The sequence below is a fragment of the Neopsephotus bourkii genome, unplaced genomic scaffold (genome assembly GCF_033783945.1).
Source record: "Neopsephotus bourkii isolate Nb327-2 ecotype Australia unplaced genomic scaffold, CSIRO-AGI_Nbou_v1 NB_1768, whole genome shotgun sequence".
In the NCBI taxonomy this organism is placed as follows: domain Eukaryota; kingdom Metazoa; phylum Chordata; class Aves; order Psittaciformes; family Psittacidae; genus Neopsephotus; species Neopsephotus bourkii.
Genome location: NW_026902242.1, coordinates 11,789,145 through 11,804,313, shown reverse-complemented (window position 1 = coordinate 11,804,313; position 15,169 = coordinate 11,789,145). Strand labels below are relative to the sequence as shown.

The 15,169-nt window shown below is 35.7% G+C and overlaps 2 protein-coding genes across 7 annotated transcripts in view; both read left to right on the top strand.

Annotated features, from left to right (window-relative positions):
• Positions 1-15,169, top strand: part of F13B (coagulation factor XIII B chain) — a 301,636-nt gene that overhangs the window by 91,902 nt on the left and 194,565 nt on the right. The window lies entirely within an intron of this gene.
• The window catches only part of KCNT2 (potassium sodium-activated channel subfamily T member 2), a 130,505-nt gene that overhangs the window by 22,909 nt on the left and 92,427 nt on the right, over positions 1-15,169 (top strand). For all 6 annotated transcript variants that reach the window (XM_061379253.1, XM_061379252.1, XM_061379250.1 and 3 more), the window contains exon 2: positions 9,576-9,655. In XM_061379253.1, coding sequence (XP_061235237.1) covers positions 9,576-9,655 — 80 coding nt within the window. The remainder of the gene's footprint in view (positions 1-9,575; positions 9,656-15,169) is intronic.

The window sequence follows — 15,169 nt, the reverse complement described above, 5'->3', positions numbered from 1 at the left end:
GTATAGAGGTGTATGTATATATATATAGACTACAGGCAACCTCAATGGAGACTAAAATTAGCAACAGCTTCATTCTAGGGAAGTAAAGGTCTAAGTATTTGAAGGTTATAGTGTCTCGAGAATTTAGCTGCTTACTTTCCCATGACTTGGCAGTAAAGTCAACTAATTTCTGAAAAACACAGTTCATACCTGGACTGCATTTGCAAAGCAGGCCAAATGTGAACTGTAGACTTGAGTGTCAAACTTTCATTGACTGGAGATGAATTTTAACTGCAGCATTTTTTCTACAGCCAATAGAATAATTTGGAGGGAATTCTGTGATTCAGGTTCTGAGCCATCGTGTTGGTATCACAACACAGAAACTGCAGAAGGCATTTCAGTGGCTTCATTTTGAAGCTGGATTTTTAGATCCAGCAACTGCAATACATCCAGAGGTTATCTTCTGAAGCTTAATAATTATATACACTTCAGGTTTATAATTGCTTTAGAGAAATATGCTAAATTTGGGGTTTTATTTATCTTCCAAATATACATAATATGGGCATTTAGTTTGTCTTTAAGGAAACAGCCTTAGGAGGTCAAAAAACAAAAGAAGACAAAAAAAACCCAGGTCAGTCTGAATGGGGTCAGTGAGTTCATATTTTTTAGAGATATCTCTTTGGTGGCCAATTTAAAAAAAGGAGGATCTTAAGTGTAAAAAGTACTCATTTTTTGCTTAACACTTGGGAAGAAAGTCTTCCATGTTTGAAGGACAAATGCAATGTTTTCTGAAAGTGCAGGCTATTCTAATTCATCTGATGCTTCTTATAAAACTTTTCTTTGTATTTTTACTGAGGGTTGTCTTATTTTTGCCATTTGTTCTGCTGAACTCTGTGGGAACCTGTTAAATAGTTAAGAATCATTATCATCTCCATATAGTTATTCAGAAAGCAATCATGACAGCTAAGTTAGGGCAGAGACATATGAGAAGAATACAGCTCCCAAAAGGGAGGACACAGAATATAGATCAAATCCCATCAGGTCACTGTGATACAAAAGGCAGCGTAATGTCTTGCATAGTTGTATAGGAAGTAAATTTAAGGCTACAAAAACTTAGGAAATTTCAGACCTTGTGTATTAATTGGGTCAGAAAACCAAAACAATATTGAAATTAAAATAAAACAAAACTATTGTTTAGGTTGATGAACGTATTTTCCTTGGAAAAATTCAACTAATTTGCTATTTATAGTACAATAAAGGACAAGCATAATTACCTTCTTCAATGAAACATTTTTCAGAGGGAAAACAGGAACTTGTGATTTTGACATGACGTTGACATTTTTACCCTAGAACATTCCCTGTCCTCAGGAAATGTTAATGAGTAAGACTCCATACACAGATCTTGTAAATTCATGTGCTTACACCGAATGCTGTTGTTTAAGAGTTTTCATAAGCTTTTATTTCCTTTAGAGTAGGTGCAGCTAATACCTCCCTATAATTTGGTATGTCTTTGGTAAAAATGTAGGTTAACTTACTGAATCCCAAAATTTCAATTTGGAAAATTACTGAAAACAAACGCAAGCACTTCCAAATTTGGTTTTCTGACTTCATATAACCATGCTGTGCATTGTTCCATGAAACACTAAATATATTGTTGGTTATAATTGACCAGTATAACCAGAGTAATTCAATTAAAAAAAATCTAACCAAACCAAAAAAACAACAAAAGCATAAAAGCCAGCAAACAGAGGTAATAATAAAGCAAGATGATAACAAGAAGCTGTGGAAATACATTAAAGAAGAATCAATATATATGCTTTTCTGAATCTTACACTGACCTGCCAATTTTATGTAAAATACATTGTGTAATTGAAATAGCAAGAAAATTGCTTTCGTTTGGGGAGAAAAATAGTAATTACATACCTAAAGCAATAGGGAAATACCCCATTTGAATATTTTTACTATTTGATTACTTTACTCAACTCTGAGTAAATAGATTCTTTCCATTGATATAAGTGGTCATCGGAACAGACCTGCTAGGAAGCTGAGTGTGTGATTCAGGTAACTTATTAATGAGTCATATTTAAAATTATAAAATTATATTTTATTCATGGTGATGTGATACTTTAAAAAAATGACAGATTGGGATTCACCCACAAAGGGTTTTTGTTCCTTTTTTTTTCCCTATCCATCTGCTCTTTTTTTCTTCTTCTCCCTTCTGGTGCATTTTCAGAAAACTAAATCTTAATTTCTTATTTTTTTAAGTAAAAATAAAACTGAGATAAGCAATCTGATCTGTGAGGATACCATGTACTAACAGCTCTCAGCTTAGTTCTACTTGCTGCTTTTGAGAAGATGCAATATTGAAAAATGACAAGAAAGAAAAAGACACCTTGCAGAGGAGCAGTAGCTGACTACTGAGATACATTTGCTTTACAGATGAGAAGTAGAGTTTAAGTGAATAGTGATTCAGATTCCTCTGTGTCCTGGGTTAAGCAGTAGCAGTCATTTTTCATATGTAAGAAAGGTGTGTACCTGTAAACTGCCATCTCTGAAGAGAGCAATTTGTCTTTTTATTTATTTACTATTCTAGAGATGACTGAAATCTACTAGAACAGTTTAAGACTTTTATTTATCTGAACACCTGTTTATATCTTTATCTGGATAATCTCCATGACAATGTCCCTCATAGTGTTTAGCTGCTTGCTTTAGAAGAGAAAATTGTTAAATGGGGAGCATGCAAAAGTAATCCAAACTTATTAAAATAAAACCTGAAACAAAAATTGAATGTTTTTGAATGACAACAACAGCATTGGTACAGAAGAATTTTAGGAAAGCAGCAAAGAGAAATTGTCCTGGTGATGAGAGAACAAGATTTGAGTGGAAAAAAGTAGAGATACATGGTAGGTTTTAATGGGTTACTCTGTCTTTTGCTGCTTACAGTCTAAATAAAGAGTTGAATCCAAGCTGACAATAACAGAAAGGTGTTATCACAGTATGCCTGGTATTCAACAAGTTTGTTTCAAGTGTCCTTTTGATGAGCAGTTACCAACATTATTAAAAAACCCCAGTGAACATTCCTGCTATTCAGGTATGATTAATTAGCACACCTACATACAACTGAAGAGTGTCTGGAATCAAACCTCCTGAAGCATACCCCATTACTCAGAGTTTTCAGACTTACACAGTTAAAAGGCCTCACATAATGGATTTTCATTGCAGTAGCTCTGTGCTGTGTATATCCTATTCATGAAGAATTTTTGCCCAGAGGTTAAAAAAAGCTATTTTTACATGCAGTAAATTCACTTTAAAATATTTATGCTTCCTCCCCTTGTACCCTTACAGGGGGAGGAGGGGAGAAGGAGAAGTTTTACCAAACTTGTCAAGTATCTTCCTTGTGTGATTTTTCTTGCAAAGTTTAGCTTAAAAGTCCATGATTTCATAATGAGTCATTCACGTATGATTTATTGACTTTCTAACTTCAGGATTTGCAATAAGAAAGTTTATTTGCAGCAAAAAGTCAAGTGTTTGGTGTTTGCAGGGCCACTAAAATGGAGGGAGATGCTCTGCAGTTTCAGTTCCCCGAAGTAAAGCAACATAAAAAGCAAGCAAAAAAAAAAAAAAGTTTCTAATGACAAAGAATACATATTGCAAATTCATTTATTACCAGACCATTAGTGAAATGGTGAAACTGTCACTGGTTTTCGTGGATCTCGGACTGAAGTGATCCTTTCCTTTTTGAATTTGCAAGACTGATTGTGAGTGAAGGATTTTATATTTTTTTTCAAGTACTATTATTTGATTAAAAAGCATGCATGCTGCCCACTACTGGGCCTCAGCTGCTTGCTATCAGTCTTCCCTTAAAAATCTTTCCCTCAAAGGAATGGAAAAAATGATGATGTTTTGCACAGAAGAGTAAAAAAAAATGTAATTTCGTATTTCTGTTGCTGTAATATTAAATTGCTGCTATGGGCCTGTGTAGAATTTATGAAGACAGTTTTGTATAACTGGGGCCAGCTGATTAAAAAGGAACCTGAAGCTGGCTCACTATCAGGTTTTAAGATATATTCTAGATACACATATCCTGTTAAATTGTAATGAAGAAAATTTTAATTAAGGGCTGCAATTTTTAGCATTTTCTCTTGAACAATTAAGAAAGCTTGCTTTTACCTAGAAAATTGTTTCTTGTGTTTGCAGGTGCAAATTTTTACTTTGTGCAGCCTGAAAATTTCAGCTTGGCCTATTTTCTGATGCTATCTTGGATTTCTTTCAATTGAAACAAGCAGCACTTATTGGAAAGATACAGTAAAAAAAGGGTCTCAGCACACATACACTTCTAAGCTACAAAGTCATTTATACATCATTGATCCTTTTTCCTGTAACTTGTGATTAAACTCAACCTAGTTCATGCTATTTCTGTCTTTATCAATACAGAGAATTTTTATGATGATACTGATAACACCCGATCTCTACAAATCCATTAGTTATGGTAACATCCAGTTACATACTCAAGCAAAAAGAAGTATGTCTGAAAAACCTTCATTAGACATATTAATTCAGATTCACTGGTTTAGGAGGTAACCTTCAACTAAATATATACATAGAAAGAGCAGAACAAAAGGAACACCCAGGAACAGATGTCAGAGCATACACTGTAAGTATTAAGATGACCAAACAGGTCTGTTACATGGCAGCTGAAATTTGGACCAGACAGTTACACTGCATAAGTTGTTCTAGAGAAGTACTGCAAGAATTTAGTTTGGAAAAATAAAGAGGTTAATAGGTGGCACGCTACAAGGCAAGTGTTAGAAGGGGTAGAACCTGTGTTCTGTTATGTACATTCACAACATTAGATATTAAAAGAATCTAGAAGATAATTTTGCACAAGCACAGTTCTGCAGAGATCTTGAAAATATTAACTGGTTTATTTGTAATAAACAGATAAAATCCCCTATAAGAAAAGGACCTTATACCTGTCAGTTGTAATTATTCTACAATTATTAGAATTCATCTTTAAAAAAATGCAGTGTCATATTGCAAATGTTAGATTTTATCAGCATAGCGATTGGCAAACAGCTTCAGTAGCAATGTATCTTTTAAAGACTATGTCCTAAAGTACCCAGAAAAATGTTGAGACACTGATCTCCACAACTCTCTCATATCCCGCTCTCACTGCAAGAATAGAGTACCAAATTAGGATGCTGCAAATTAAATAGCATCTTTTCTGTCCTTCCAGTCAATGGGAGGCAACACTGATTGGAAGCACCCTTCCTTTGCACAGGGAAGGATGAAGCACCCTCCTTTCCACAATTACTGCCATTTGTTTTGGGGTGCAGTCATTCAGCATGGAGACAAAGTAAAAAACTCAGAACTTCATCTGGTCAGCGTTCATCATGATCTGTGCAACTGATGACTACTGATTTCCTCCCAGAAACAAACAGAAGGACTCCCCAAGTTAAGAACCAGTAATGGAAAAATAGTGTCTTACATCCATTTCTTTCAGCACGATATGATAAGTTATCATTCAACAAGTGGTCTTGATCTGTCATTGATTCTGACAGAATAAGCAGGCCTGGAAAATCAAGTGACCATTTTTCTGTGAAGCTCTAAATAAATGAGAGTTCTGAGTGCTTCAGAACATGCAAAACTTTGAGAGTTGCTATGCAAGACAGCCATCATTAAAATATGTTCATCTTTTATTAAAAGCTATGAGAAAAAAAATGCCCATTTTCTTGTTTTTTAATATAAAATAAGCTCTAACAATAGCAGCTCACTTCAGCACTTCAAATGCTTAATTTCTAAGCACTGATCTACACACTATATAATAAACTTTCAGGTTTGTAATCTAACAGGATTTCACATATATTGGATTGGCAAATCACAATAAAAAACCCCCCCTTTTTTTTATTACAAGGCGCTTTTTTGTAGGAAAACATGAAATGTCCCCTCCCATAAAGATGGACTTATATTGATGTGCTTTTCTGCAGATTGGCTCTATTTGTACAATTAACAATTTTTCTTGATTCTGATATCAAGGAAGTAGTCAACATAAATATTTACAGCTCTTTGCATGAATGTAGTGAGAAATCCAATTATACTTTCATTTTTTAAAGGATTAATTTAGCCAAATATGCTATTTTCTAACACAAAAGACAATTTGTAGATCTGAGCGTGCAAGGTAATATTGTTACTATAGGAAAACATGGCTATGGAGTTAGGATGACATTGTAAATAGCAATGGAAAAAATGCAGACAAAATTAGTTAAGTAACTGGAGTGCAGACAGATCGGTCCCAGTTATTTAAAGTCACGAGAAGTGCTTTGCATTTAGTGTCCTTGGCATGAATTAGTATTTTCCTGCTATACTTTGTATTACATTAAAATGCACTACTCAAGTTACATCTTGACTGAATTAGAAGAGTGCAATGTATACTTGTACTTCGTGTACTTCAAGGTGCTTCTTGCAGTTTGCAAGATTCCATTGACATCACTGTTCTTTGGGTTTAAACTAGGGCAGACTACTATTAGTGGAATTTAATTTTAAGAAGGTTAAAAGAACCAAAAGCACACCGTGCTTTCAAGCGAATCATAACTTCAGTTGATTTTGCCACAGGTACATTAGCCATATATTTGTGCATTTTCAGTAAGGATCAGAGTTTCTGTTATGTTCCCAACATACTCCTCTTTTAAGTTACAATTCATAGTGGGAAAAATACAGAAAAAAGCAAATAAAATAAGTAAAATTTTAATTATTAAAAGATTAAAGCAAATGTTCAAGTAGAATGAGTTTTCTCTGTAAAAATCAAAAGCAGAATACTGGAAAGGAATAGTATCTGGAGGTTTCTGTCCTTTTCTCTGCCAGTGGCTCCTTCATTCCTAGCTTTACTTGGTAAATAGTAACCTTTAAGAAACAAAGTGAAATATTCTCTGTCTGTATCATTTATTATGAAAGCTTACGTGGTTATACATACACAATAATGCATTTCCTGCAAATGTAGAAGCCCCACACAGTTTTTGCCGAAGTTTAAAAAAGTCAGGGGAAGGAGGAGTTGAGCCACAAAAGTGGTATTAGCAGCATTCGTAATCCATTTTGCCATGGAAACTGCTGCACTGTGGAATCCTAGTCTGCTGTGAGCACAGGTTGCTAAGAAAAGAGAAGTAGACAGCTGTTAAAAGGCTATCAGAGCAATTCAGAATGGTAGTGATAGGAGGGTGATTAGCTCCCACATCCTCTTTCCTTATTATCATTAAATGATGGCTTACTGTTAACATGTTGTTCTTTCATGATAAGTGACTATTGTAATTTTCTGACTGAAAAATCTGAGAGACTAGTTTAAAATGTGTAAAAAAGATCACCGATACAGTGCACCTTTTAAAAACATCCCTTACTTCAATAGCTTGTACCACTTTGCTTACCTACTAAAATATGTCCTTGATGATTATGTATATACACTTAGCATGTGGCAGCTGCCAAATGATGGGATAGATTTCTCACTAAAACTGTCACTGCATTGATAGTAAGTACCTTGGGAAATGTACAGAAAAGAACTGAAGCAGAGCTCAGGGCCCTACAAACCTGCTCACCTAGTGATTAACCTCTGGTTATGCTTCCTTAACTTCCCTTAAGGTTACCAGCTAAGTTGTGCTGCTTCTGTTATTTGGCAGTGACTCCTGCAGTCTTGAACAGCGCAACACTTAGTCTATATTTAAGCTCAGAAAAAGCCCAGAAACAAGCTGCTCTTCATCTGATGGGCTTTTCCTCTGGTTTTGTGGCAGTTTCTAGGACATTCCTCTGTGTCCAAGCTGTTTGAAATACACAGTTGGAGCTACTCTCCATTTAAAGCAGAGGGCAGGTGGGTTCGTCCTCTTTTAATTCCAGCTGCTTTAAGATCTTGTCACAGTGGGGTGAACAAAATAAGGCAGAAAAGATGATCTAGGGTAGGGGTTGCTCTAACCACTGTGTCAAACATGTCATTGCACAGAAATAAATATATAGTTCTGTAAGCTTAGAGCTTAGTTCCAATACAGAGGTTATGTTTTTCCTTCCTCTGCAAAGAAAGCAGTGTAATTTTCCATTCTACAAGGAATACTACGATAAACCACACCAAAGCTAAATGGCTAGCTAAAATTAACTGACCTCCCTGAGTCATAGAAAGCCTTTTTTTTTATGACATGCTGACCCTATTCTACAAAGTGATATGCCTAAGCATCTGGTAGTAAATAAGCAAAAATGAAAAAGTTACATTGCCTGAGATGCCATCCATTCTGGGCCCATAATTAAATAATCCTCCAATTCTGTAAGTGTACAGAAATATGTAGTATTAGACGAGTATTTGAGGGGAAGAGAGAGAGACTATAGATAACATTAGATTATCCAAAAATTGTTTCAGCAAAGGCTTCACAAGCAAGAAGGGAAAAACTAAAGTTAGGATCCTGCTTGCAAAATACTACTGGTACAGATAAGAATAAATAACTGAAGTAGAATCATTTGATGAAAGATTGCTGAAAAGAATTATGGAGATAAAGGCAAGTATGCCTACACACAGAAAAGGTATATGCAATTTTGCAACACATGATGGTGTACAGAGAAAGCAAGCCATAAGGGAGTAACTCACTTTTGTGGTATCGCTTTATTCTTCAGCAACAGTAGAATAGTTCTCTAAGTGAGGACTGACTTCTCGGGAAGACACCAAAACTGTGCTGGGGAAAGTGATTCATTGCTGGAGGAGTGCTGGGACTGGTGAGGGAGAGCCAGTTGGGTAGAGCAGGGTCTTCAGGGGAAATGGAACTGATGCTGTACTTATCCTATAGCAAGCAGTGCAGCTTCATAGCTCTGGAATGGCCTATCTTTCTATATAACTATTGCACATCATTTCCCCTTGCCAGCCTGTGCAACAGTTCTCTCTTCTAGTCTGTAGAACTATTGCATGAGCTATACTCAGACTGAATTGAGGGACAGAAACATGAAATACATTCTGACAGATCTGGGGGGAAGGGAAGAGTAAAAATATTACTGTTGTTTTAATATAATAAGGGGGTTATTTTCTATATAATATTGTATGACTGCAACATAATTTTGTTTTCAAGCCTCAGTATTTCCTTGTGACAAAAGCAAAATTCAGAAAGGGGGTTTATTTGGTGCATGGGCATTTGATTAATGGTGGACACAAGCAAGTGAACGCTTAACGGAGATATGAACATGACAGAAAAAAGAATCATCATCAAAATCCAATTCTTTCAGGAAGGAAGTTAAAATGAGAGGTTTAACCTGAACATGAAGGAAATTTTCCTTACAAGATGCAGACAGAACAGTCTTCCAACAAAAATACCAAAATGTAGATGCTTCTGATTTTGAAATGTAAAGTGTCCAAGTAACAAGAAAATGATTCTGCATGTAAAGGGGATAAGGGGTTTTTTTGCCTTTTTTTTTTGTTTGTTTTTTAACCTTCCAACATCAGTCATTCAAATTCAGTGAGGTTTTGGCTGAATACTCTCTCTTTGTTCCTCCAGTTTTATATAAAGAACAAATAACTAGAGAAAATGTAAAAAATTACTTATCTTTAATATTCAATTCTAATACTTCCTTTTATATTTCAGGGTGCAAGTTGAATTCTATATGAATGAAAATACATTTAAAGAGAGACTAAAGCTCTTCTTCATCAAAAACCAAAGATCAAGTAAGCAGTTGGATTAATTTCTGTTAAGCATAATTGTGATACTTTGAGTAGAATCCATTTCCACTGAAGGCAACAGCAAAGTTATTGATTTTCTTCTGAGCTAAAATTTTATCCCATAGAGGATTCAGTTTTACATAATATCCAAAACAAATTCAGAAAGTATTAAACTTAAAAAGAATGTATTTATTTTGTAGACTCAAATACTTAGTAACATGGCTTTACTTCTGTATAGTGATCAAGTTGACTAATTTGCATGGATGTGACATTATAATGCTTATTGACAAGTCATGACCTTATGACTAGGAAATCAAATAGTCTCCAAGATACTGGAGGGAAAAAAGCTGCAGAAGTACCTAGTGTTTTTGAAGTGTTCAGTTTCATTAAGTATTCCTAAAGAAATTTTTAAATTGATCTCCACTAAAACAGCCCCCACGATTCGGAAAGGAAATTAATGGGAAGAACGTACCTCCTTCTCCTGAACATACCATAGGTCATGATATAGGAAATTAATATGGAGGGACTAAGATATTAATCTTTTTAAATACATCCACGCAGCTTGTCCAAGCAGATGTAAGTATGGTATATTATCAAATCTTGATTAGACCAGTGGAGTTCATAGCTAGGGAAGAGCAGCAACTGGCTTAAATTTTCCTTCATGTCCATGTAGCAGGATTGAATTTGCCTCCATTTGTCCTACACTTGTAAAGAACTCAAATTACAATGGTTTCATACATAAAGCTTTTGGAATAGAAAAAAATATATTTTGGCCTTTGTAATACAGTTAAGATGGGTCCATGGCTCTGTGTCAGAGAAAGAACAGAAGGGAGAAAAGAACAAACTACTTTTTTGGTATCCCAATCTAAACAAATCCCTCAGATAAACAAAATTTGGGAGAGTAGATAACCTAAAAGAAAAAAAGAAAAAAAAAAAAAGACAGGCCATAAGATCTCCTGTTTGCAAGAGATACTATTTCTTAAGATGTTTTTATTTGAAATAAGTTTCTTATTCTGTATTAGCACACTTGAGACCTCTCTTACTGCATAAAGCCTCAGTATGCATAGAATAAAGGACATGCATGAAGAAAAATTTCATACTCTGTGCTTGCGTAGAATAAATTTTTGCTCACACGTTATTTATGTAGGCTGTGGAGTCTCCCTCCAAACAAGTATTAAAAATCTGTCTAGACGCCATCCTGGGTAACCAGCTGTGGGTTACCTTTTTGCAATCTCAACTATTCTGTGATTCATTAGAGATAAATGAGTTTAACTAGATTTAAACTTACTGCACTACAGCTTCTCAGATGATTTTAATTCTCTTCTACTTTTTTCCCCTGTGACTTTATACACCTTTTAAATGTTTTATATCTTTGTAGCCTTTGACTTCTGACATCATTGATATAGTGTGTAATGGAGTAAGACACAAAATAAAGAAGCATCCTAAATTAGAAAGGAGTATTAGTCCCGTCTAGAAAAATAGTCTGGAAAGCTGTAAATACTAGCCTTTTTGTTTCTGATCTAGTCCACAAAACAGGGCTTTGATAAACTGTCTACTAAGAGCATCTATGAAGTTATGACTTGACTCACTAATCTCTTTTCGCTGTAAGAAGGGAAGGTTCTGAATAGTACCTTCTTGCTTAAGTGAAAGTTTTTTCTCCCTACTTAGATCTTAGCAAGATTAAAAAAATATGTATACACAGATACATATTTTGATGGCAGAACTGCTGATCCTGTATGTATAAAAATAGATAAATTTATGATCATCAGCACAAAAATTACCTGGGAGTTAATCAGTATGAATTCATGGCCATTCCTTTTCCAAGTGTATACGCTTCTGGCTAAGTATATTAAGAGAACTGTAATAAGTTACTGTCCTGGGACGTGTCTATTAAGTTTTGATTGGGTAAGTGAGATATATGGGTCCAAAGGACCAGAATGATATGGAAGCTTATTTGAAATAAGAAAGAGAATGGGAAGCAGCTATTAATTCATCCTGTTAGAGATGGGTTCATGGTATAGACAAGTAGCACAAGAATTTTCATGTTTAGCTTGCTTGATGATTGCTAGAAAAATTCAGATTTTGATTAATTTTCTTACACAATGATGTCATACAGAGCTGAGATAAATTTCATAGAAGCATGCTGTGGTATTGATTTGCAAATAAAAACACATTATTGAGTTCTTCCTGTAGACAGCTAGTAGAGACACTGTCACTATGGGCACCTTCTTTTCCTGGCAGAAAAAAACCTCTAAGATACGAGGCAGGTTTTGTTTCCTGTTGAATTATGGAGCCAATCTGCAGAAAACAAGTTGGAAATGAGTGTGCTTACTGTATGTACAGCAGTGTATGGCATTGGCATGGCATTTCCCACTACAACCCCACAAGCACTGCTACAGGTTCTTATGATGCAAGAAGCTTAACCAACAATTAGACATTAAACAAGGCAATTTTCAGGAGAAAGAAACAAGAAATACAGCAATTATTGCTGTACTGAATGAAAATAATTAAAAATCCCCAAACCAAAGCATTCAGAATTAGCAAGTTCAGTCAAACAGATCTTGGTTCTTGTCCAAATGCTCACAACCAGAATTCTCCAAAATACAATCTCTAAAAACCTTCACCAAGATAGCAACCTGGCACTCATTCAGGTATACTCATTCAATCCTCCACTGAAACTGGAGGATTCTGTTGCTTAGTGGCCTTGAGGAGTTAATAAAAATATTACCCTTTAGATCTTAGCATTCAGTGAGAGCACTGAAAACCTTCCTTCATATGCTAACAATATGATTGCTATCTTTGAGGGAATAATTGGCAATATATTAGCAAATTTTCTGATAGCATAACTAAAACTGCACATGTTCACCAAGGAGTTTCTGCTAATCCTCAAGACTTCACAAGTGAATTTAACACATCAGAGTGCAGTATCCCATGGTTTTGTCAACCAGAGCAGTCATCTCTAGAATTTATATGAATTTTCTAGAGAAATACTATTCTGATCTAAATCGTATACAGACCAGTAGCATGCTTTGTGTGCAGTTCTGGTGTCCTCAACATAAAAAGGACATGGATCTGTTGGAACAAGTCCAGAGGAGGGCCACGAGAATGATCAGGGGACTGGAGCACCTCCCATATGAAGATAGGCTGAGAAAGTTGGGACTGTTCAGCCTGCAGAAGAGAAGGCTGCATGGAGACCTCATAGCAGCCTTCCAGTATCTGAAGGGGGCCTATAGGGATGCTGGGGATGGACTCTTCATTAGGGACTGTAGTGACAGGACAAGGGGTAATGGGTTAAAACTTAAACAGGGGAAGTTTAGATTGGTTATAAGGAGGAAATTCTTTCCTGTTAGGGTGGTGAGGCACTGGAATAGGTTGCCCAGAGAGGTTGTGAATGCTCCATCCCTGGCGGTGTTCAAGGCCAGATTGGACGAGGCCTTGGGTGATACGGTTTAGAGCGAGGTATCCCTGCCCATGGCAGGGGGGGTTGGAACTTGATGATCTTAAGGTCCTTTCCAACCCTAACTATTCTATGATTCTATGAAATACAAACTGGTTCATTCATTATTCTGCTTCTGGAAGTATTTGTATAAACTGATAAACCAAGCCTTCATCTATATCTAATATCAACCTAGCTTTCACTCAGTCTTCTGCCAGCACATATCTAATTAACTTCAATCAGCGCATGAAAAGCATTTTACAAAGGTATCAGCCAGCCACTTTCCCTCCCAAAACCACACCACACATACTTAAAAATATTCATATACATAAAGAGAGGGGAAAAAAAAAAAGAGATGAAATATTGGTATGATTTGTCTGTAGTTGTCAAGATCACACATGGCTTTATCGCAGCCCACAATAAGTCTCAAAGGGAAAAAATAAATGAAGCTTCAGTTCAGTGAAGAGGGAATAAATGATAACCATCACCACAAAATAAGTCATTAACACTGTATTTTGATTCAGCTCCTAAAGCCACCTGCTACTTAGATGATTTTGGTAAAAATCAAAAATATGTTAGAAATTTATGAGAAATAACAGAAGGTAATCGTAAAAACTTCAGCTGCTACCTCTGTCACTTTTGCTTTGATTTAGATCAGCTCTTCAAAACTGAGGATTAATCTCCTAAAATGCTCCTAAGAGAGTCATCAAGAATTTATAATAAAAGTGAAAGTCACAGTCAGTACTGGTGAAGTAAAAAGTATCATTCTGTACTTAAAAATGCCTGAAAAAAAAGTCAAATACTTGTTCAAGCTGACAAAGAAACATTAATGCTTGACATGGTTATATTTATTTCACAAAACAAACAGATTTTGAACTGTTAGAAATTTCTTCTTCTTCGAAAGAAGGCAAAGGATGCAAAACCATGGTTACATGACAATCTTACTGAACCATTCCTAACTGGATAACAGTCTATGGCTACTGTAGCTGAATACGAGTTTCAGGCACCAGCATCAAAACATAGACATACTCTGTGCAAATGACCCCGCTACTTGAACAATCTGGCTGTGAATGGAAAAGAAAAAACAAAGTCAAACAGATCATGTTGATCCGCTAACAGCATGTAAAGTAGAGGACAAAAATAGTCAGCCAGCAAGCATAAACATGAAACACTTTCTTTGTAAGCAAGTAATAAATGAAAACCTATTTGAAATACCTTGTGTCTAGTGACTGTACCCTCTTGCCATATTTGGAATCCTTGATCTCCATGGCAGTGGAATAAATGCATTTCTTTCAACTCACACATGACATCCCAACTATAAGGCTACAGAAAATTTCAGCCAGAGGGAGCATTTAGTTGGTATTTCTACATTACTTATTACAGGGGTGACTAAATACGCTCCCTTTGACAGCACATCCTATTTCTAAAGGCTGAAGCATACAGAACTAGGAGAGGTGACCTTCTGAAATAGGATGGACTTGAAGCCTTTCTTACATATTTGCATGTTAATAACCAACCCAATCACATATGGTACAAAACCTAGCATATCACCTTACTTCATATATAACCCAATCCATGATATGCACTATGCATCTATGTTAAATACACCCGTTGGATGAAAGCACATTTGTCGGGAAAACCCTGTCTTATATTCTGTGGGAAACAGCCATTCCTGTGGAGAAGCACTTTTAGGCATAGCTAGGAATAGATCTGTGGAACTTGTTTGAATACATAAGTAGTTCTATTTCAGATTGAAGGTTTCAGAGTGATTTTAAGGCAACAAGCAGGAGCATGGGTCCCTTAGTATTGATGTAGGTTTTAATCAGAAAAGCACTATTTTCTTTTATCATTTAATCCAACAGATAATTGCAAATGATGATTTGAAACCAGGCCATTATCAATGCAGAAGTGTTTCACACAAAACTTTACATTTACACAGCTAAAACCTAGAAGAAACAAGTGCACCCTTTTGTACTTACCCAAGAAAAAGTTAGGCAACATAAAACTGGTAAAGAAGAGAAATTATGATGGGCTATTCTTGTTAGTTTGGTGTTAGATGTTTTTGGGGGGCTGGGAGGTGTGCA